This window comes from Carex rostrata, chromosome 6 (assembly GCF_964058835.1).
Source record: "Carex rostrata chromosome 6, lpCarRost1.2, whole genome shotgun sequence".
Lineage (NCBI taxonomy): Eukaryota > Viridiplantae > Streptophyta > Magnoliopsida > Poales > Cyperaceae > Carex > Carex rostrata.
This window is the reverse complement of record NC_135923.1, coordinates 3,826,778-3,849,278: the sequence shown is the minus strand read 5'-3', so window position 1 is coordinate 3,849,278 and position 22,501 is coordinate 3,826,778. Positions and strand designations below refer to the sequence as shown.

General features: G+C 37.8%; 5 protein-coding genes across 5 annotated transcripts; 1 reads left to right on the top strand and 4 right to left on the bottom strand.

Moving 5' to 3' along the window:
• Positions 1-320: 320 nt before the first annotated feature.
• On the top strand, positions 321-2,507 carry LOC144555288 (putative serine/threonine-protein kinase-like protein CCR3). Its single transcript, XM_078303570.1, has one exon. The coding sequence runs from the start codon at positions 321-323 to the stop codon at positions 2,505-2,507; it is 2,187 nt and encodes a 728-aa protein (XP_078159696.1).
• Positions 2,508-5,967: 3,460 nt separating this feature from the next.
• On the bottom strand, positions 5,968-8,145 carry LOC144555287 (putative serine/threonine-protein kinase-like protein CCR3). Its single transcript, XM_078303569.1, has one exon. It carries the CDS (start codon positions 8,143-8,145, stop codon positions 5,968-5,970), a length of 2,178 nt encoding a protein of 725 aa, XP_078159695.1.
• A 3,256-nt stretch (positions 8,146-11,401) lies between these two features.
• On the bottom strand, positions 11,402-13,639 carry LOC144555286 (putative serine/threonine-protein kinase-like protein CCR3). The gene has a single exon (XM_078303568.1). The coding sequence runs from the start codon at positions 13,637-13,639 to the stop codon at positions 11,402-11,404; it is 2,238 nt and encodes a 745-aa protein (XP_078159694.1).
• Positions 13,640-16,286: 2,647 nt separating this feature from the next.
• On the bottom strand, positions 16,287-17,291 carry LOC144555285 (putative serine/threonine-protein kinase-like protein CCR3). Its single transcript, XM_078303567.1, has one exon. It carries the CDS (start codon positions 17,289-17,291, stop codon positions 16,287-16,289), a length of 1,005 nt encoding a protein of 334 aa, XP_078159693.1.
• Positions 17,292-18,870: 1,579 nt separating this feature from the next.
• Positions 18,871-20,675, bottom strand: LOC144555728 (uncharacterized). The gene is made up of 3 exons (XM_078304138.1): positions 20,450-20,675; positions 19,708-19,989; positions 18,871-19,621 (listed from the first exon to the last, which is right to left on the bottom strand). The coding sequence occupies exons 1-3, from the start codon at positions 20,594-20,596 to the stop codon at positions 18,983-18,985; spliced, it is 1,068 nt and encodes a 355-aa protein (XP_078160264.1). The 5' UTR covers positions 20,597-20,675; the 3' UTR covers positions 18,871-18,982.
• Between the last annotated feature and the right edge of the window lie 1,826 nt (positions 20,676-22,501).

The window sequence follows — 22,501 nt, the reverse complement described above, 5'->3', positions numbered from 1 at the left end:
TTATTTTTCTTTCGATTTCGTTACCTGACCTTAAAAATAAAGTAATAACACTTAAGTAAAAAGAAGTGCACTTTTAATGTACATGTGTACTTTACTTGAGTTTACTACAAACAAGAAAGGAAGGAAGAATGGTGACTGACTCGCCTAAAAAGGTCCATTTACACGTCATATAAGTGAAATTAAGTAGAAAAGGTCAACCTAAAATAATTTCTACATTTTATTTCTCCCCGCCACTCCCTTAATTAATTTGGCAATTTCCATCTTCAAAGAACTCCAAGAGCAAGACTCCTCTCTGTTTTTCCAAGAATCAAAGAAAATCAATGGCTCCTAAGTTATTTCTCCTCCTCCATGCTCTATTCTTCTCTCTTGTACTCCTCATTGTCCCCTATTACTGCATCGTGGATCCCACCTCTACCACACTGGCAATCAGCCAGGCAACCAGCACTGTCTGTGGCATCACTGCCGGTTCGCAAAACCATAGCATCCAATGCACAACATTTCAAGAATATGCAGAATTGAATGCTTCCTTACCGATAAATTCTACACTATCATTTGATTCTATTTCGGGTGGCCACAACTTCATTTGTAGTCTCAGATCGGGTGGCACCTCTTTCTTCTGCTGGGATGGGATCCGCCAACGAATCAAGCGCGTCTACTCTGGGCCCAAGGCATTGAGCGTACTATCAGTGGGAGCACGACACGTGGCGGCGATAGAAGGAAATCAAACAAGGATCCGGTGGTGGAGATACGGCTGCAGTCGTCATGCCCCACGCTGTGGCCTGTTCCCTAAATCTGTTTACGGTGAGTACCACTCCCTCACGTCAGGAGACGTTTTCACTTGTGCAATAAGTGGGGCCCACAGTGTCCACTGCTGGGGACCTCTTGCAGAGTCGATCCAGAGGAGTTTTGCCGGGGTGCAAATGAGAAGTTTGACTGCAGGTGGGGGCCGCATGTGCGGTCTGAATATGACTGGCCATCTCATATGTACTGGGAACCAATCGAATGTGCCGTCTGGTGGTTCTTTTGAGTTCAGAAGCCTTGCCATAGGGGAAAGTCACACCTGTGCAATTAGGAGAACAAATGGGACGGCCGTTTGTTGGGGCCGGCACGGTTTGTACTTTCCCATGGGCCGTACAGGATTTGAGTTCTTGGTTGCAGGAGGCAATATTACGTGTGGCTTGACCACAGATGCTTTTAATGTAGCATGTTGGGGTTTGAATGGAAGAAACCTGTCGGCCGTTACCCTATCCCTGCCAAAAATCCTACCCGGTGTTTGCGTGCCAAATGAAACCTTTTGTTCTTGCGGGGTTTATCCGAACTCAGCCAATCTTTGTGGTGGGTCAGGTGTTATTTGCATGAGGTTTGAGTACGACATAGGTACAACGTACTCTTGCCCTTCTACAATAATTGAAAACCTGACATTTTGGGAAAGGTTGGGCAAATGGTTTCTCATTTTTGGCATAGTATTTGCCATCGTCTGTATCTGTATCACCATCTCTGTGAAAAAGAATTGGTTGAAGTTAAGCTGGTGTGGATTACCAAAGATACATAGAAATGACAATGTGCAGGTATTCAGCTTCAACGAGCTCCAGAATGCAACCAATAATTTCTCCCCGGCTGCTCAGATTGGTATCGGGGGCTTTGGTAGAGTGTACCGCGGTCAACTTTCTGATGGTCGCCTGGTGGCAGTGAAGCGCTGTGACCACACAGTTGCAGATTCGGAGGCAGCGTTCACAGCTGAGGTGAAAACACAAGCCAAGGCCCGCCATCTGAATGTGGTGAGGCTCATCGGTTACTGCACAGAAAACGATGAGCGCCTTTGTGTCTTTGAATACATGCAAAACAGAGATCTGGAAAGGCAACTTCGCCGAGGAAGGTCGCAAGCAAATGCCATGCTTTTCCAGGGGGGTCTACTTTCTTGGAAACTGAGAATTAAGGTCCTGTGTGATGCAGCAAGAGGAATTGAGTACCTGCACAGGTATTGCGAACAACCAATCATACACGGTGATATCAAGTCAGCAAATATACTGATAGATGAAAATTGGGTTGCCAAAATCTCAGATTTTGGGCTTGCTGTGTTTGGGCCCGAACCAGGGCATGACCGTGTTAATGTTTCCATGGCTGGGACAAATGGGTACTTGGACCCAGATTGCTATGGTGGTCCTGCCCCATTTGTAAGTCCACGAACCGACGTGTATAGTTTTGGGGTGGTAATGTTGGAGATGATTACTGGCCAAAGGGCATATGATGCAGCTAATAACACTTACTTGGCCACTTCTGCACCTCCGGAAATTAACGCAGGAAGGATAATGGCCATGTTTGATCGAAGGTTGACTGCTCCGAGGGCTGTCAGAAGTGACCCAACGTTGGGTGCACTAGTTGCAGTGGCGTTGACTGCAGTAAGATGTGTGTCACCTGGTGAAGAAAGACCAGACATGAGCTTCGTTGTAAGACGGCTTGAATTTGCACTCGCAGTGTTTGACCAGCAAGTGGCTATTTTCAATTAGATATAACAAATGATTTTATACCAATAATTTCATCATTTTTGAATTATTTATTTTTATGGTTTGAATAAGAATCTGTTCAAAGAACTTCATTCATTCCTGTGTTCCTGTTGTTATGAGATTGAGGATTTTAATTTTTCTTCTTCAATTTTTTTTTTGCTATTCCTCTGTGCCCTGTTGCTTATGAGATTGATTTTTTCTTTCTTATTTTGTAAGATTGACTTTTAGTTTTCGACAACTGAGGTGCTTTGATTAATGAGAAACTTTTAGTTTTCGACAAGTCTCAACATGATTTAGTATACCAATTGCATCTCACACCCCGAATCACACACACTCACACACTATAACGATCATTCAATTATAGAATCCTGTGGAGGTCACATGTCAAGATTTTGCATAACAAATTAGTACTGTTAATATCTTTTCTGACAAGATTCTATTGATCTCATAATTCCAGTTTTCATACGTCTCATCAGCAATATATTTTTATTTGTAAATTGAGCAAATTACAAATGTTTGAAAGTATACACCAATCCGCGAACAAGTAAAATTGAAATATAATTGGAAACAACCACTTGATCAAGTTTAAAAGTTGTCTAATATCCACAGGTTAATTTTGCAAAGAACTAAGAGTGAGGCTATGGTACTATGCATAGCGCATATTGGTCCACGCTATGGACTCAAATCTTCGGTTTGAAAGTTCTAATAGTCGATCTGAACTGTTCAACATGATCTCCATATGAATATGTACTTGTAAGCTAAATTTTACAGTTTTTGGATTTCTTCACTATATTTTAGATTGGTAGAAAATCACTTAATCTGAAAATTCTGGACCATTCAAAAACAGTGATTTTCTATCCATCTAGAAAACTAGTAAAAAAAAAATTCTAAAAAATGTAACTTTAGTTTACAATACCATATTCATATGGTGACCATGTTGAAGGGTTTTAATTGACCGTTCGGATTTTGAAAACAAAAATATTGAACCGTAGTACGGACCCATCCGCGCTACGCATAGTACCATACTACCATAGCCCCACTCTAGAAGAGCTAAATATTTTCCTCCTTTTTGTCTTAATTCTTCTTTCAAATTATCATGTTAAAATTGAAATAGATTTTCAGTACATGCTGAATTGCAACCTGAGGTGATTAGTGCATATTACAAAACTACCCTTAAGCTGGCACTAAAAATTTTGGAAGAATTGATGAAGAAATCATAGGTTTTAAGTTAGAGGAGTAACTGTAAGATAAATGCAAGGTTCCTAAAGAGAAGTAACAGCTCCTCACAACTAATTTAGACAAGTTGATGAGGTGATCTTTCTTTTTTTTTTCTTTTTTTTTCATGGAACCAGGAGGGAGCATTTCTCAGGTAATTTCTCCTAGTATTCTACTTTAAATATAATTTGATGTCCAAAGATATAGAAATAGTTCTTACTGAAGTAGTTCCTAAGTCAGGGGTAAAGTTGAGAATATTCTAATCTGATTTCTTTTTGGGGTAAATTTGAGAATGATGTTAATCTGATATTAATTGGGTTTTTATGACAATTACTTTGGTTTCTTTTCCAAATTAATAAAAAATCATAAAATCAGATTTTAAATTAGAACAATTTTGAAAAGCGGCTTATTACATGTGTGTTTTGTTATAATATATGTGATGTGCATGCTTTGATATATTTAAAACTTGATGTGATTTGTGCCGTAACTTTCCACATTTAAAGCAAAAAATTTCTGTAATATGGTTGAAATCTTTTGTAGTTTCCTTTATTATAAATATTGGTACAATGTGCTGTTAGAAAAAGTCTTCTTAGCTTATTACAGATATAGTGGTACCATTGTGGTACCAATATCATAAATGCATGCTTTGTTGAAAAGGTCGTATCTGATATGTGAAGGGATTGTTACTGTAAGTTTAACATACAAGAAAACAGGTAACCTAGTGTACCATAATTGAGATAAGATTAATGATATATTTTTTTGATCAAAAGATTAATGATACACTATGTAGCAAATGATGTCAATACCATTTTTTTTTTTTGGGAAACTGAGTTCACACGTACCAGTAAACCAGAACTATCTTGAATAATAAGTTCTGAATATCCCTTATCAGAATTGTACCACACGTACCAGTAAACCAGAACTATCTTGCAACCTCCCAAAACAGCTCAAAATACACTTATAGCAGAGAACAAACACCAAAGACAGGTATCAAAACGACAGTAAACAGAATTCAAAAGACGAGTACCAATAGCTATTTAAAATTTTGATAGTTACAAAACTAGTGGGCCAGAGCAGAAATTTGACTTGAAAATCAACACCCCAAATCCTGGGTGTACATTTTACCAGAGCAGCTTTTATTCACGCATTGCAAGACTATAGAGTTAAAAAAAAATGCTACATTTGACTTGAGCGCTGCATGAAGCAAAAACTACTCTGTCAAAATGTCAACCCAACTCCCCTTAGACTCCATTCTATTAGCTAGCTCTCTTTAATAACCTATTTCCTAAAGTGAGAAGCATTAATTGATTCAGAAATTGAATTAGATCAACACTTCTCACTATCGTTGGAACCTTGAAATTTGAATTATTTACAAAAGGGTAAGTTCTGTCATTAGAAGGCACCAAAAACATGTGCATTAGATCCTCAATAGTGCAGTAAGAATAGTCCAAAGAAACTACAGGGGGTATTTAAAACTTTTTTTTGGGTATTTTATAATTTCAATAAACTACAGGGGGTTTTTTAGAAAAAGGAGGGGCAGCATACCAACTGGTACGGGAGGCCCTTGTTTTTGGATATAGGCGTTTTTTCACAACCGGTTGTTTTTTTTTGGTTTAGTTATTATTATTTTTTTTTTATGATGTTTTGTTGTTTGTTTGTTATGGTTTCTCCTCTGGTACCGACTGGTACAGGAAATAAACAATATTGATGTAAAGATGTTTTTAGTTAGTTTTTAATATATCTCAATTGGCAGCTGCTGCCAATTTTTTAAAAAAGAAAAAGAAAAAAAATAATAGTCCAAAGATTATGAGCATACTGATAAGTTTTGTAACAACTGTACATTTATATAGTTTAAGTCTTATTTCAACAATTGCTTATACTTGTATAGATGCTGCATAATAACTAGTAACTAACCAAAATCATAGCAAGCAACTAAGAATTTATGAAAACAATGAAAATCATAGCACAATAATAACAAAAAAAAAAAAAAAACAATAACACGAATGAGTAGCAACTTAATTAATAATATCAATAGCAACAATTATTACTTTTGACAATTTAAAAAAAAACTATAACATAAACACAAAGGAGCAGAAAAAAAAAATAAGAAAACGAAAAAAAAGCCTATATCTCATAAACAACAGAACACAGGGAATGAAGGAAGTTCTTTAAACAGATTCCTATTCAAACCATAAAGTTAAGTCATTGAAAAAATAATGAAATTAATGGTATAAATCATTCATTATATCTAATTGGCGATAGCCTCTTGCTGATCAAACCGTGCGAAGGCAATTTCAAGCCTTATTACAACGGCCCCTATATCCGGTCTTTGTAAACCAGGTGCCACACATTGTCGTGCGAGATACGCCACCATCTCTACTGCCTCCATCTCACGTCCCACCGGCAAATCCAGCCTTTTATCCAACAATTCAGTTAAACTTCCTGTGGGAATTCTCTGTGCTGCCAAAGTGGCCAACTGTGTGTCATCACTTGAATTAAATGCCTTTTGACCAGTAATCACCTCCAACATTACCACCCCAAAACTATACACGTCACATTGTTGAGTTACAAATGGGTCAGCAACATTGAAATCCGGGTCCATGTACCCAGGTGTCCCAGTCACCGTGGCAACATTAACACGGTCATGTCCTTGTTCGGGACCAAACACAGCAAGCCCGAAATCTGAGATTTTGGCAACCCAATTTTCATCTAGCAGTATGTTTGATGACTTGATATCACGGTGTATGATTGGTGGTTCGCAATGCCGGTGCAGGTACTCGATTCCTCTTGCCGCATCAAGCAGGACCTTCGTTCTCATTTTCCAAGAAGAGAAAAGCGGGCTCCTTTTAAACCATGTTCTTGGGTGAATATACCTGTGCAGGTCTTTGTTTTTCATGAATTCAAAGACACAAAGCCGCGTATTATTTTCTGTGCAGTAGCCGATGAGACTCACCACATTGACATGATTGGCCTTGGCTTGTGTTTCCACCTCAGCTTTGAACCCTGTCTCCATATATGAAGCTGTGGTGATACAGCGCTTCACTGCAACCACCCGGCCATCAGAAAGCCGGCCACGGTACACTCTACCAAAGCCTCCGACACCAATCTGAAAAGCCCAGAAGAAATTATTGGTTGCAGCCATGAGCTCATTGAAGCTGAATACCTGTACATTGTCCATAACTGGGAAGGTAGGCCCAGTCGGCAAGCCGCCACTGATCTCTTGTACTTCACACCATTTCATTTTCATACAGACATTCATACTGATACCGACTATGGCAAATACAATACCAAAAATGGCATAAACAAACCACCATTTTCCGAGCATTTCCCATATTGTCTTTGAAGGAGCGGGCAACATTTCAATTGTTGTAGAAAATGGGCAAGAGCTCTTGCATATAATACCTGACCCACCACACAGATACCCTGAGTCGGGATAAACCCCGCAAGAACAAACGGTCTCATCTTCCACGCAAACACCGGGTAAGATTTTTGGCATAGATAGGGTAACGGCCGACTGGTTTCTTCCATTCAAACCCCAACATGCTATATTAAAAGCATCTGTGGTCAAGCCACATGTCAGATTGCCTTCTGCAACCAAGAACTCAAATCCTGTACTGCCCATGGGTAAGTACGAACCATGCTTGCCCCAACAAACGACCGTCCCTTTTCTTCTCCTAATTGCACAGGTTTGAGTCCCCCCTATGGCAAGGCTTGTGAACTCAAAAGAACCACCAGATGGCACATTCCATTGGTTCCCAGTACATATGAGATGGCCAGTCATGTTCAGACCGCACATGCGGGCCCCACCTGCAGTTAAACTTCTCATTTGCACCCCGGCAAATCTCCTCTGGATTGAATCTGCATGGGGTCCCCAGCAGTGGACACTGTGGGCCCCACTTATCGCACAAGTGAAAATGTCTCCTGACGTGAGGGAGTGGTACTCACCGTAAACCGATTTAGGGAACTTTGGACAGCGTGGGGCATGACGATTGCAGCCGTATCTCCACCACCGAATCTTTGTTCGATTTCCATCTATTGCCGCCACGTGTCGTGCTCCGACCGAGAGTACGCTCAATGCCTTGGGCCCAGAGTAGACGCGCTTGATTCGTTGGCGGATCCCATCCCAGCAGAAGAAAGAGGTGCCACCCGACCTGAGACTACAAATGAAGTTGTGGCCGCCCGAAATAGAATCGAATGATAGTGTAGAATTTATCGGTAAGGAAGCATTCAATTCAGCCAATTCTTGAAATGTTGTGCATTGGATGCTATGGTTTTGCGAACCGGAAGTGATTCCACAGATAGTTCCGGTCTCATGGCTGATTGCCAGTGTAGTAGAGGTGGGGTCCACGATGCAGTAATAGGGGACCATGAGGAGTACAAGAGAGAAGAACAGAGCAGGGAGGAGAAGAAATAACTTAGGAGCCATCGATTTTCTTTGATTCTTGGAAAAACAGAGGGGGGTCTTGCTCTTGGAGTTCTTTGAAGATGGAAATTGCCAAATTAATTGAGGGAGTGGCGGGGAGAAATGAAATGTAGTAATTATGTTAGGTGGACCTTTTCTACGTTAACTTCACTTATGTGACGTGTGAATGGACCTCTGTTGGTGAGTTTCCGATCTTCCTTATTTTTCTTGGTTTTAGTAAAACTTAGGTAAAGTTTAGAAGTACATTAAAACTTCACTTTTTTTTTTAACTCAACTAGTGTTATTACTAAATACGCGTCGCAAGTTTACAGTTCTTAACTAAATGTTTACGTGGAATTCCTTTATTCGAGCTGATCATATGGCTGCTTGGTTAAATAGTAAATTATTGCTGTAAAATTGCGTAACATCTGTAAGTGTATGAAGCTACATAAATGAGCAACGGAGCAATTCTTTGAAGGAAAAATGTTTCCCTTCATGATTCTTGTTTGAACAAAAGTGTATCCGTTAGAGAAGAAAAAATGAGCAATGGTTTGACCTTTTTTCAAGGTCAATTTTCCGTTTAAATTATATAGTGTTAAAAATAAGACGATTCTCAATTACTAACAAGGTGTCACGCGTTGAAATGGATGAACATAATCTGCCAATATATAGCAATCTTTTATTAATTATCTTATATCAAAGAGTAATGAAATATCGTAAGAGATTATTTAATCATATTGTCTAACATAAATGATGATTATTAAACGCATGTTTGATTTTTGTTAGAGACATCAAGAGACGTTAGGCCCTAATTTAAAAAAAAAAATGAGATGCATGAATAATTGAATATTGGATGCGAGCTTTTGATACCGTTGTTGTTGTTAGGGTGGACCCATGATTTTTGTCGGAGAAAAAAAAATATCGAATTGGATTTAAATAACTTATCGGATTTAAATCCAATTAGTATGGGTACTCGATTAAAAATTAGTTGTGAGATCTTTAGTAACCTTGCATTTATATTACAGTTTACTCTAACTTAAAACCTATGATTTCTCATCTATTCTTCAAGAATTTTTAGTGCGAGCTTAAGGGTAGTTTTGTAATCCGCACTAATCTTCTCAGCTCGCAATTTCAGCATGTAATGAAAATCTATTTCAATTTTAACATGATAATTTGAAATACGAATTAAGACCATGGTTCCGAAAATCGGAATCAGAATCGGAATCGGATTTTTAACCGCCGAGTCAGAATCGGATAAATCGGCCAGAATCGGAAGAATCAGATCGGTAACTCGGATATTTTTGGCAGAACTCTTGTTTTGTAGCAAAAAAATAGGAAAAAATTAATAAAAATAATTTGTAAAAAAACTATGTTAATTAAGACAATATTACACTCAAATAATCCACTAATTATATAATTTATTACAAATATTATAAACAAAATACATTTTTATTGCCAGAAACTATATCAAGCTTGCTGAATCATCTCATTGTCCTCTGTATTAAAATACAAATGAAAATATTATTGTACAGAGTCAAAAAATAAAAATATTAATATAATGTCAAATAAAAAATTAGTAGGATGTCATTTCCCAATTCCTGTCATTTCTTCCCTTCTTTTTTTTTTTTGGTGAAATGTAAAAAAATTATGGAGTCCGATAAAAAAATTTCTTTTTCATTTCTTCTCTCTTGAGGGGCCCACATATCTTTAATCTCTCACTCACGAAGTCACGTGGATGAACCTGGAATCAAAGAAAAAAATAAATTCAACCCGGGGCCCACATATCTCTACTTTTTCATTTATGCATTGACCCATATCTCCTTCTTCTTCGTGACGTCCACATGGGTCAAATTCAACCCGTTCGCCCTTTCCTCTGCACTAGTTACTTAGCAAAATCAAATTGAACAAAAAAAAATGTAGAATCGGTGAGACAATCAACCCAAAACGTGAGAATCTGTCTGGAATCAGTGCAGACTTGCTTCACTCAGCCGATTCATCACTTTTCAACCAAGATTTTCGAAGAAAACTTGCTCGCCGTGTAAGTTTGTTTAAAACTCAGCTCAACTCGGTGTAACTCGGCTTGACTCGGCCGGAAAATCGGATAACTCGGCCGAGTTAAGCACTGTTCATCCGAGTTTTGCCGAAAAACTCGCATAGGCGTGAGACTCGGGTGAAACTCGGATCGGACATGGCCGATTCCGAGTTGACTCGGAATCGGCCGATTTCCGGAACCATGATTAAGACAATAAGGAGGAAAAATATTTAGTTCTTCTAGAGTGGGCTATGGTACTACGCGTAGCGCAGATGGGTCCGTACTACGGTTCAATATTTTTTTTTTTTTCAAAATCCGAGCGATCAATCCGAACCCTTCAGTATGGTCTCCATATGAATATGTAATTGTAAACTAAAGTTTACATATTTTAGAATTTATTTACTAGTTTTCTAGATGGGTAGAAAATCACTGTTTGTGAATGGTCCAGAATTTTCAGATCAAGTGATTTTCTGCCCATCTAAAAATAATTCAAAAAATTCAAAAAATATAAAATTTAGTTTACAAGTAAATATTCATATGGAGACCATGTTGAACGGTTCGGATTGATTATTAGAACTTTCTAATCGAAGATTTGAGTCCATAGTGTGGGCCAATATGCGCTATGCATAGTACCATAGCCTCACTCTTAGTTCTTTGCAAAATTAATCTATGGATATTAGACAACTCATAAACTTGATCAAGTGGTTGTTTCCAATTACATTTCAATTTCACTTGTTCACAGATTGGTGTATACTTTCATACATTTGTAATTTGCTCAATTTACAAATAAAAATAGAATGTTGAGGACGTATGAAAGCTGGAATTATGAGGTCAATAGAATCTTGTCAGAAAAGCTATTTACAGTACTAATTTGTGATGCAAAATCTTGACGTGTGACCTCCACAGGATTCTATAATTGAATGATCCTTATAGTGTGTGAGTGTGTGTGACTCGGGGTGTGAGATGCAATTAGTATACTAAATCATGTTGAGACTTGAGACTTGTCGAAAATTAAAAGTTCCTCAATTGTCAAAAACTAAAAGTCAATCTTACAAAAAAAGAAAGAAAAAATATCAATCTCACAAGCAACAGAACACGGAGGAATAGAGACAAAAAAAAAAAAATCCTTAATCTCATAAACAGCCGAACACAGGAATGAAGGAAGTTCTTTGAACAGATTCTTATTCAAACCATAAAAACAAATAATTCCAAAATGATGAAATTAATGGTATAAATCATTTGTTATATCTAATTGTCGACAGCCTCTTCCTGGTCAAACTGTGCGACTGCAACTTCAAGCCGTTCTACAACGACGCTCATATTTGGTCTTTCTTCACCAGGTGACACACATCTTACTGCGAGCAGCAGCACCAACAATAAGGAACGCAACTGGCTGAGGGAGCTCGGAACATCAAGCCTTCCATCCAACACGTCTAAAAACCTTCCTGCGGAAATTTCCGGAGGTGCAGAAGTGGCCAAGTACGTGTTATTAACTGGATCATATGCCCTTTGGCCAGTAATCATCTCCAACATTACCACCCCAAAACTATACACATCGGTTCGTGGACTTACAAATGGGGCAGGACCACCATAGCTTTCTGGGTCCAAGTACCCGTTTGTCCCAGGTGCCATGGCGACATTAACACGGTCATGCCCTGGTTCGGGCCCAAACACAGCAAGCCCAAAATCTGAGATTTTGGCAACCCAATTTTCATCTATCAGTATGTTTGCTGACTTGATATCACCGTGTATGATTGGTTGTTCGCAATACCTGTGCAGGTATTCGATTGCTCTTGCTGCATCACGCAGGAGCATAATTCTCAGTTTCCAAGAAAGGAGACCCAGGAAAAGCATGGCATTTGCTTGCGACCTTCCTAGGCGAAGTTGCCTTTCCAGATCTCTGTTTTGCATGTATTCAAAGACACAAAGCCGCTCATTGTTTTCTGTGCAGTAACCGATGAGGCTCACCACATTCTGATGGCGGGCCTTGGCTTGTGTTTTCACCTCAGCTGTGAACACTGCCTCCGAATCTGCAACTGTGGTGTCACAGCGCTTCACTGCCACCAGGCGGCCATCAGAAAGTTGGCCACGGTACACTATACCAAAGCCCCCGATACCAATCTGAGCAGCCGGGGAGAAATTATTGGTTGCATTCTTGAGCTCGTTGAAGCTGAATACCTGCACATTGTCCATGACTGGGATGGCGGGCCCAGGGGGGGTTCTGGGAACAAGCAAGACATTATGTATCTCTGGTACTCCACACCAGCTTAACTTCAACCAATTCATTTTAAAAGAGATGGTGATACAGATACTGACGATGGCAAATACTATGCCAAAAATGGCAAACCATTTGCCGAGCCTTTCCCGTAATGTCTTTGAAGGAGCGTGCGGGTTTTCAATTATTGCAGAAGGGCAAGAGTACGCTGTACCTATGTCGTAGTCAAACCTCATGCAAATAACACCTGACCCACCACAAAGATCTCCTGAGTTCGGATAAACCCCGCAAGAACAAAAGGTCTCATTTGGCACACAAACACCAGGTAGGATTTTTGGCAGGGATAGGGTAACGGCCGACAGGTTTCTTCCATTCAAACCCCAACATGCTACATTAAAAGCATCTGTGGTCAAGCCGCATGTAATATTGCCTCCTGCAACCAAGAACTCAAATCCTGTACGGCCCATGGGAAAGTATGAACCGTGCCGGCCCCAACAGACCGCCGTCCCATTTTTTCTCCTAATCGCACAGGTGTGACTTTCCCCTATGGCAAGGCTTCTGAACTCAAAAGAACCACCAGACATCACATTTGATTGGTTCCCAGTACATATGAGATAGCCAGTCATGTTCAGACCGCACATGCGGCCCCCACCTGCAGTCAAACTTCTCATTTGCACCCCGGCAAAACTCCTCTGGATCGACTCTGCACGGGGTCCCCAGCACTGGACACTGTGGGCCCGACTTATCGCACAAGTGAAAATATCTCCTGATGTGAGCGAGTGGTACTCACCGTAAACAGATTTAGGGAACATGCCACAGCGTGGGGCATGATGACTGCAGCCGTATCTCCACCATCGGATCCTTGTTTGATTTCCGTCTATCGCCGCCACGTGTCGTGCTCCCACGGAGAGTACGCTCAATGCCTTGGGCCCAGAGTAGATGCGCTTGATTCGTTGGCGGATCCCATCCCAGCAGAAGAAAGAGGTGCCACCTGACCTGAGACTACAAATGAAGTTGTGGCCGCCCGAAATAGAATCAAACGAGTGTGTAGAATTTATCAGAAAGGAAGCGTTCAATTCAGCCGATTCTTGAAATGTTGTGCATTGGATGCTACGGTTTTGCGAACCGGCCATGATGCCACAGACAGTGCTGGTTGCTTGGCTGATTGCCAGTGTGGTAGAGGTGGGATCCACGATGCAGTAATAGGGGACAATGAAAAGTACAAGAGAGAAGAATAGAGCAGGGAGGAGAAGCAATAATTTAGGAGCCATTGATTTTCTTTGATTCTTGGAAAAACAGAGAGGGGTCTTGCTCTTGGAGTTCTTTGAAGATGAAAATTGCCAAATTAATTAGGGGAGTGGCAGGGAGAAATAAAATGTAGAAAGTATTTTAGGTGGACCTTTTCTACTTAATTTCACTTATATGACGCTCAGTCACCATTCTTCCTTTCTTTCTTGTTTGTAGTAAATTCAAGTAAAGTACACATGTACATTAAAACTGCACTTCTTTTTACTTAACTAAGTGTTATTACTTAATTTTTAAGGTCTTGTTCTCTGTTTTAGTAAGTTTCTGCATTTTTTTTATCTTTTCAGTACAAAATAATATAAAATGTAATTTCCAACATTAGAGAGTCAAAAAAATATATATATTTTTTTTCATTCTATAGTTTTGAGATTTTAGCAACAAGTCAGCAACTTATTGTCTATAATTTTTAGATTTTCAGAACTAGAATAATAAGCTAGTAATAAATAGGTAAAGACACAAGAAACTCTATCGATTGACTTTCCACATTAGCGGTGTAAATCATATGTTATAAATATATGTTGGTACGATGTGTTGCTAGAAGAAGCCTTCTGAGTGTTATAGTCGTATTACAAATGGCTGTAGTGGTACCAATATTATAGGTGCATGCTTGTTGTAAAGGCCATAAAGTATATATGTGATGTTTTGCAGGTACTCTAGAGTACCATAATTGAGACAAGATTAATAATAAACTATGTAGCAAATGATATTAATACCATTTTTTTTTATTCCTTTTCTTTGGTTTTTGGAAATAGTACAATCTCCACCCCCCCCCCCCCCCCCCCCCCCCCCCCCCCCCCCCCCCCCAATGTCATCCGCAAACTGAGTTCACTACATAGTAAAAGGAAGAAAAAAGAAAACAATAACTGAGTTCTGAATACCCCTAATCAGAATCGGTACCTCACGTACCAGTAAACCAGAACTATTTTAAAACCTCCCAAAACAGCTCAAAATACGCCCCACCTGTTATGACAGATCAACAAACAGACATCCAAACAACAAAAAACAGAAATAAATTAACGAGTATCAAGCTTCCAATAGCAAGAACCTTTCTTCAGTAATTGAGGTTATTGGATCCAGAACCCGCGGTGCCTCTCTGAGCAACCTTGAATCACTGAGCTAGACTTGATAGTTTCAGTTGATAGCTTTTGCCTAAATAGTTTCAGTTGATAGCTATCCTCAGATCGGTTAGGGAACATGATGAAAGAACCAAGGATGAAGGTGAACCTAAATCACTGTTTGATGAAGGAAAATGTGAATTCGTGCAATCACCATAGAACCATAGAAGCATCTAAGGAAATTGAGACCATGTGAACCAATATCACTGTTTGATGAAGGTAAAGGCGAATTCGTGCAATCACCATAGAACATCTAACGAAACTGAAACCATGTGAGATTTACGGAAGTCGTGTAATACGACTATAAGACCAAGAAGGCTTTATTACAAATGAAATTATAAAAGACTTCAAGCATATTGCAGAAATTTGTCCAACTCTATCAGCAAGCTTTGTTGCTTTTATCTAGACACTAAAAGCGAAAAATTACCACACAAATCACATCAAGTTTTAAAAATATCAAAGCATGCACACCACAAATATTATATCAAAACACACGTACTAAGCCGCTTTTCATAAAATTGTTCTAATTTAAAATCTGATTTTCTGATTTTTCATTAATTTGGAAAATAAACAAAAGTTATTTTCATAAAAACACAACTAATATCAGATTAACAACATTCTCAAATTTACCCTTCAGAAGAAATCATATTAGAATATTCTCAAATTTACCCTGACTTAGCTAGGAGCTGCTTCAGTAAGAATTAACATGATAATTTGAAAAAAAAAAAAAAGAATTAAGACAAAAGGAGGATGAAATATTTAGCTATATGCAAAATAACCTGTGGATATTAAAAAACCTCTTAAATTGATCAAGTGGTGGTTTCTGATTACAATTCAATTTCACTTATGCACAGAGTGGTGTATACTGGTATTTCAGAATTATTCTTTCATACATCTGTAATTTCTTCAGTTTACAAATAAAAATAGATTGCTGACGACGTGTAAAGGCTGGAATTATGATGTAAATATATAGAATCCTGTCAGAAAAGCTATTTACAATACTAATTTGTGATGTAAAATACTGACATGTAACCTCCACATGATTCTATAATTGAATGATCATTATAGCTTGTGTGTGGACTGTGGCACCTTGTTGCAAGTAAATTGCTTCATATATTGTTCAAGATTTGAATTTAAGCGTCAATTTCGTTCCTCCCATCTCTCATCTCTCTATCTCTCTCTCTCTCTTTCAAGCGTCTGAGTGTGTGCAGAAAACTAAAAGTTGAGACTTGTCGAAAACTAAAAGTTCCTCATCAATCAAAGCACCTCAATTGTCAAAACTAAAAGTCGATCGTACAAAAAAGAAAAAAAAAATCAAACTCATAAGCAACAGAAAAATGGAGAATAAAAAAAATTAAGAAAAATTAAAAAAAGCCACAATCTCACAAACAACAGAACACAGGAATGAAGGAAGTTCTTTGAACAGATTCTTATTCAAACCACAAAGATATATCATTCAAAAAATGATGAAATTAACGGTACAAATCATTTGTTATATCTAATTGGCGATTGGCTCTTGCTGATCAAACCGTGTGAGTGCATTTCCAAGCTCTATTACAACAACACTCATATTTGGTCTTTGTGCGGCAGGTGACACACATCGTTGTGCGAGCCTTGCCACGTTCTCTACGGCCTCCATATTGAATCCCACCGGCACAGGCAGCCTTTTATCCAACACTTCCATTAACCTTCCTTCAGCAATTTTCAGAGCTGCAGAAGTGGCCAAGCTCGTCTCATTAGGTGAATTATACGCCGATTTGCCAGTAACCACCTCCAACATTACCACCCCAAAGCTATACACATCCGTTAGTTGACTTACAAATGGGTTATCAGTATTATAGCTTTCTGGGTCCGCATACCCGGCAGTCCCAGTCGCACTGGCAAGATCAACACGGTCTTGCCCTCCTAAGGGCCCAATCACAGCAAGCCCAAAATCTGAGATTTTGGCAACCCAATTTTCACCTAGCAGTATGTTTGCTGATTTGATATCACGGTGTATGACTCGTGGTGAGCAATCCTGGTGCAGGTATTCAATTCCTCTTGCTACATCATGCAGGACCTTAATTCTCAGTCTCCAAGAATTGAAAATTGCGTTTCTTGGCGGTTGAAGGAGCTGCTTCAGATCTCTGTTTTCCATGTATTCAAAGACACAAATACGCTCATTGTTTTCTGTACAGTAACCAATGAGGCTCACCACATTTTCATGGCGGGCCTTGGCTTGTCTATGCACCTCATTTTGGAACACTGCCTCCAAATCTGGAATTCTGGTGTTACCGCGCTTCACTGCCACATGTCGACCATCAGGAAGCTGCCCGTGGTACACTGTACCATAGCCGCCGACACCCCTCTGTTCATCCAGGGAGAAATTATTGGTTGCATCGTTGAGCTCGTTGAAGCTGAATACCCGCACATTGTCCATTGCTGGGAAAATGGGCCCAACGGGATTGCGGGGAACACGCACTTTAGGTTTTCGTAGTCCACACCATCTTGACTTAGGAGCCATCGATTCTTTGATTCTTGGAAAAACAGAGGGGGGTCTTGCTCTTGGAGTTCTTTGAAGATGGAAATTGCCAAATTAATTAAGGGAGTGTCGGGGAGAAATGAAATGTAGTAATTATGTTAGGTGGCCTTTTCTACGTTAACTTCACTTTTGTGACGTGTAAATGCACCTTTGTTGGTGAGTTTCCGATGTTCCTTATTTTTCTTGGTTTTAGTAAACTTAAGTAAAGTATAGAAGTACATTAAAACTGCACTTTTTAATTTAACTAGTGTTATTACTAAACACGCGTCAAAAGTTTACAGTTCTTAACTAAATGCTTACGTGGAATTCTTTTATTTATTCGAGCTGATCATATAATAATAAATTACTGTAAAGTTCCGTAACATCTGTAAGTGTATGAAGCTACGTAAATGTGCAACGGAGCAACTCTTTGAAGGAAAAATGTTTCCCTTCTTGATTCTTGCTTGAACAAAAGTGTATCCGTAATGAAATATCGTAAGAGATTATTTAACACTAAATTGAAATAATGATTATATTGTCTAATATAGATGATGATTATTAAACGCATGTTTGATTTTTGTTAGAGACATCAAGAGATGTTAGGCCCTAATTTTAAAAAATATATATAAAAAAAATGAGATACATGTAGAATTGAATATTGGAGGAGAGCCTTTGATACCGTTGTTGAGGTAACAGTAATAATAAAGGAAGAATCAATTTTTAATTCAGTGGGAAAAATAATGCTCTGTAAAAAAAAAAGTAATAATACCGTTGCTCTACAGCTCATTTTCAATTTTGGTCCCCTATATTTGAAGTTCCGTAAAATTAACTTAAATACTCGTGCAACATATATGAAGTCGATGCAAAAAAAAAAAAAAAAAAAAATGATTAACCCCTTCAAGTTTGTTGATCAATTGTAACTTGTAATTAAGATTTCAACTCATGTTTTTCAGAGAAACAGTTGACCCACACAAATAATTAACTTTTCCCGAAGGCAAGAACAACTTTATATCTAAAGTTATACATAATATCAAAATGATTTCCATATTTTAATATGGAGATCATTTTGAGTAGTTTGAATCTATTATTTAAACTTCCAAAATGAAGATAAAAATATGATGCACGAATGAGACATAAAAAACAGTATTTGAACCTTCCTCTTGATAATTTACAAGGATCAACATAAAAAATAAATATAAGAGTGGTGAGCTTATTTTGAATATTACACCATATAATGGTTTATATTTATTTGATGAAAATTGTCTATTATGATTGCTAGAGAAAATATGATAAAACTTAGAAAAAATGGAGAAAATTCAAACCTTCAAATAAAGATAAGAGTTAACTAGGTGTGTGTCTCGCTTTGCTTCGGCATTAATAATTGAGATAAGTGTTATGATCGAGTTGTCGGTAATATAACAAAAGAAAATGTATATATATTGCAAGTATTTGTTTAGCTAAGAATAGTAACAATATAACTTGCAATGTGACAATTTATAGGGTTTTGTAGAATTTGCTACAATTAAAAAGGAGCAATTAGTATACAAAAAAGAAAAGAAAAGAAAAGAAAAGAGTATGCATCAAAATTAATACTTATAGCAACTTGTACTAACATAATACATATATAAGTCGTTTTTTCTTTAGTTTGGAGGAGTGGTTGACCTTGGAACAACCAATTAACTCTTGCTAATACCTTAATACCTGTCTATCCAAGGAACACTAGGTCGGAGGGCCTCGCGTGTTTTTGAATGTTTGAGATAGTCCCCCCAATTAACTTTTACTTGAATCTCACCATACGGACTGTTGAGTTTCCCCACAGAGTCGCCATAATACTCAGGCAGAAAAAACAATGCCCCACGTACAAGTGGTTCGTCTATGTCAGAATTCCATAGATCAATCTTAACAACTAGGGACGATCCATAACGACAACAAAACAAAGATTTAGACAAGGGAATGGACTCCATAGACTTGATAGTGAAGCCGTCACCGCTTTTCTTACTGAAAATGAAGCTTCTCAGATACGGCATATCGTTGATGTAAACGATAATATCACCATGAATTTTGAACCCTATTGTTTGTTCAGTCACAGACTTGATTAACTTCACATCTACCTCACCAAGCCAAGCTCCCTCCATCACAGCATAGATCACTTGCATAGAACCATTCTTTCCTTTAACCTCACCACACAACCACTCGTTTTCAGGACGGTGACCAAAATTCCATGTCACAACACCTTTACATAGTTTGTCGTCATCTATGTTGAGGTCCACTACGAACGCGACAGGATCATAACCCAAAGGGGCTACATCAGGACCGTTAAACGGCAAGGAACCCTAAAAGAAATAAATGTTGAGAGAGAGTGAGAGAAGGGGTATGTGATAGGAGGATATTAATTAGTAGTGTAATATCTGTATGTAACCTTTTTGTGAATCATGATTGCACTTTCTTTGTCGTGATCAAAGATGTATGTACTGTAGGTAGTGCAGTCGAAGAGGATCTTGCCATGGATATTGCCATACGCCTTCCCGCATAGGTCCACTTTCACGTCATAAATCTCTACCAACGGATCCGGAGACACAAGTCTCTTCCTCCCTTCGCCATTTGTCTTCACATGAATTGGTTTCCAAATGCCATCTTCTATAGGAAATGGAGGTTTCCATGATGGTTGTGTATCTCGTCCCTCAGAATCAGAATAATAATCCTACAGGATATGAAAAAGGTTGAAAAATTAAGCAGCAAATTAGAAATGAAATCATTAATTACTGCAAACTCTTAAACAAACTAGTCAGTCAATCTAAAGGGTATTATGACAAATTAAGATGAGGCCCTTTTGCCTTTGCAAAGTAAATGAAAGACCCTTTTGGTTCCTAAACAGGCAATTTTAAACCCATTCTTTAGGTTGCTTTGTGAAACAGATACTGTCCAATGATATGATAGGAGTATGAGGCAAGCAACTGCACGCCAAACAAGCACATTAAAATTTGAATTGAAAACAATTAAGATTCTGTTTCTGGTATATCAGGACTAATTTGAGTTGTGATTTTGATAACTACACAGACTCATGCCATCTAATTAATTATAACTTATCTCAATCAGCTTAATTAATTATCTATATATATAGAGAAGAAGAGATGATGAACTGGATTGAGAAAGAAAGCGACCTGAGGATGCTTCTGAATTTCGAAGGATAAATCACAATTGGGCGTTGCAGATGGGACGCTTTCTAACTCGGAATACCTGCTTTCTCCTCCTTCTTCTTCTTCGGTGAGATAAGATCCCGTTTCTGTGTTCATCTTTTTCCTGGCCATGGGGATTGGGGAGAGAAGGGTTATTGCCGTATCGGAAGTTGGAACAATGGAGGCTGAGATAGGTCTGCCGAAATTAGATTTCTTATTTCCTAATTACACATATATAAATATAAATTTTTTTTTGGTAGGAAACGGGAATTTTTTTTATAAACCATAATTAGGAAATTGATTTTTACTAATTTTTTTTTTTTTTTTTTTTTTTTACAAAAGGCACAAAATTCGAATAGCTAATTTGGCCCCATTTTTTTTGGTATTGTTGAGACCCAATTGGCTATTCGGTCTCCACTTTTTTTACAGATTTTTGTGGACGTAGCCACATAAAATTCGAGAAAAGCCAGGACCGAATAGCCAATTCGGTCCCTTGTGGTTTATGTGATCGCGTGTTTGAAAAAACTGTAATTTAGGTTGTTGTTTAGTGTAATTTAGGTTTTTGTAGTGTAATTTATGACCATTTAGATAACATGGGCACGTCATTGATGCACTTCTGCCGTCGTTAAGCCGGGCACAAAGCATCGGTACGTTATCAGTGTTTTTGCACGGAAGCATCATTGTTTTCTGAAAAAACTTTCAAACAATCATAACTTTAGCTAGGAAAATCAGATTTGCGCGTATGACCCCAATTCAGAAAGGGGAGGACGAGATGGGTTGGAATTTTGCACAAGGGAGCATCCCCGAGCATCTGACGGAATCAGAATTGCAAAAAAACATAGTTTAGTGCCTCAAAAATTCAGTTTAAGTTTTCTATCAACGTTAGACATTCAACAATCGGTATTTTGTTTAGTGTAATTTAGGTCTTTCTAGTGTAATTATTAATTGTATAATTTGTTAGTTTGCATATAGAGTAATTTAGCTTTTTGCATGTAGTATAAACTAATTGTTGAATGATTTATTTTGTTTAGTTTAATTTAGGTTTTAGTAGTGTAATTATTAATTTTAGAATTTGTTAGTTTGCATCTAGAGTAATTTAGCTTTTTGTATGTAGTGTAAATCAATTGTGGAATGATTTTTTTTTAAGGGTAATTTAAGTTTATGTAGTGTAACTATTAATTGTAGAATTATTTAGTTTATAAGTAATTTAACTCTTTGCATGTAGTATTAATCAATTGTGGAATGATTTAAAAAACAGTATGATGCACGAATGAGATATAAAAAACAGTATTTGAACCTTCCTCTTGATAATTTACAAGGATCAATATAAAAAATAAATATAAGAGTGGTGAGCTTATTTTGAATATTACACCATACAAATGGTTTATATTGTTTGATGAAAATTGTCTATTATGATTGCTCACCACAATATGCGATTCTTTCATCTTTTTCTTAAATTTAATTCATTGAATCGGATTATGCAGTAAGAATACTAAACAGGTACCAGTTATATGTCATAAAAGCAAAGACCACAAATTCATTTAAGTCAATATATAGTTTGATTCTAATGGAGAGCTACAGCTCTACAATGCTATTCACAGTACAATTTATACAAGTGTAAGCCAGAATTATGGGTTTATATACCATAAAAAAAAATAGTAGTATTTATAATGAATACTTGTTCCTATTCTAATTTAGATCTTTAGTAGATTTTTTTTTTTTTTCTAAATAATGCACTATGATAGAGCAATTATTCAACATGCCATTTCCTGGGGATGTAGAGATCCAAAATTTGCCTCTCTTCATTTCCAGGGGATTTTGTCTCAAAAGTCTGATCTGACGACTAGATTGTAAAGTTCCTTTAAAAAAAAATCAGATTGTAAATTTCCTTTAAAAAAATAGAAATGAAAATTCATTATCTAGTGTTTTATATATGTGATGTTTTGAAGGTACTCTAGTGTACCATAATTGAGACAAGATTAATGATAAACTATGTAGCAAATGATATTAATACCATTTTTTTTTTCCCTTTTCTTT

What these genes read in the sequence shown, in the direction of transcription:
- LOC144555288 (XM_078303570.1), top strand. Translation starts at nt 321, where the DNA reads ATGGCTCCTAAGTTATTTCTCCTCCTCCATGCTCTATTCTTCTCTCTT.
- LOC144555287 (XM_078303569.1), bottom strand. Translation starts at nt 8,145, where the DNA reads ATGGCTCCTAAGTTATTTCTTCTCCTCCCTGCTCTGTTCTTCTCTCTT.
- LOC144555286 (XM_078303568.1), bottom strand. Translation starts at nt 13,639, where the DNA reads ATGGCTCCTAAATTATTGCTTCTCCTCCCTGCTCTATTCTTCTCTCTT.
- LOC144555285 (XM_078303567.1), bottom strand. Translation starts at nt 17,291, where the DNA reads ATGGCTCCTAAGTCAAGATGGTGTGGACTACGAAAACCTAAAGTGCGT.
- LOC144555728 (XM_078304138.1), bottom strand. Translation starts at nt 20,596, where the DNA reads ATGGCCAGGAAAAAGATGAACACAGAAACGGGATCTTATCTCACCGAA. An exon ending in AAATTCAGAAGCATCCTCAG is followed by an intron (nt 19,990 to 20,449) that starts GTCGCTTTCTTT and finishes CATATCCTGTAG; the next exon opens with GATTATTATTCTGATTCTGA. An exon ending in CAATCATGATTCACAAAAAG is followed by an intron (nt 19,622 to 19,707) that starts GTTACATACAGA and finishes TATTTCTTTTAG; the next exon opens with GGTTCCTTGCCGTTTAACGG.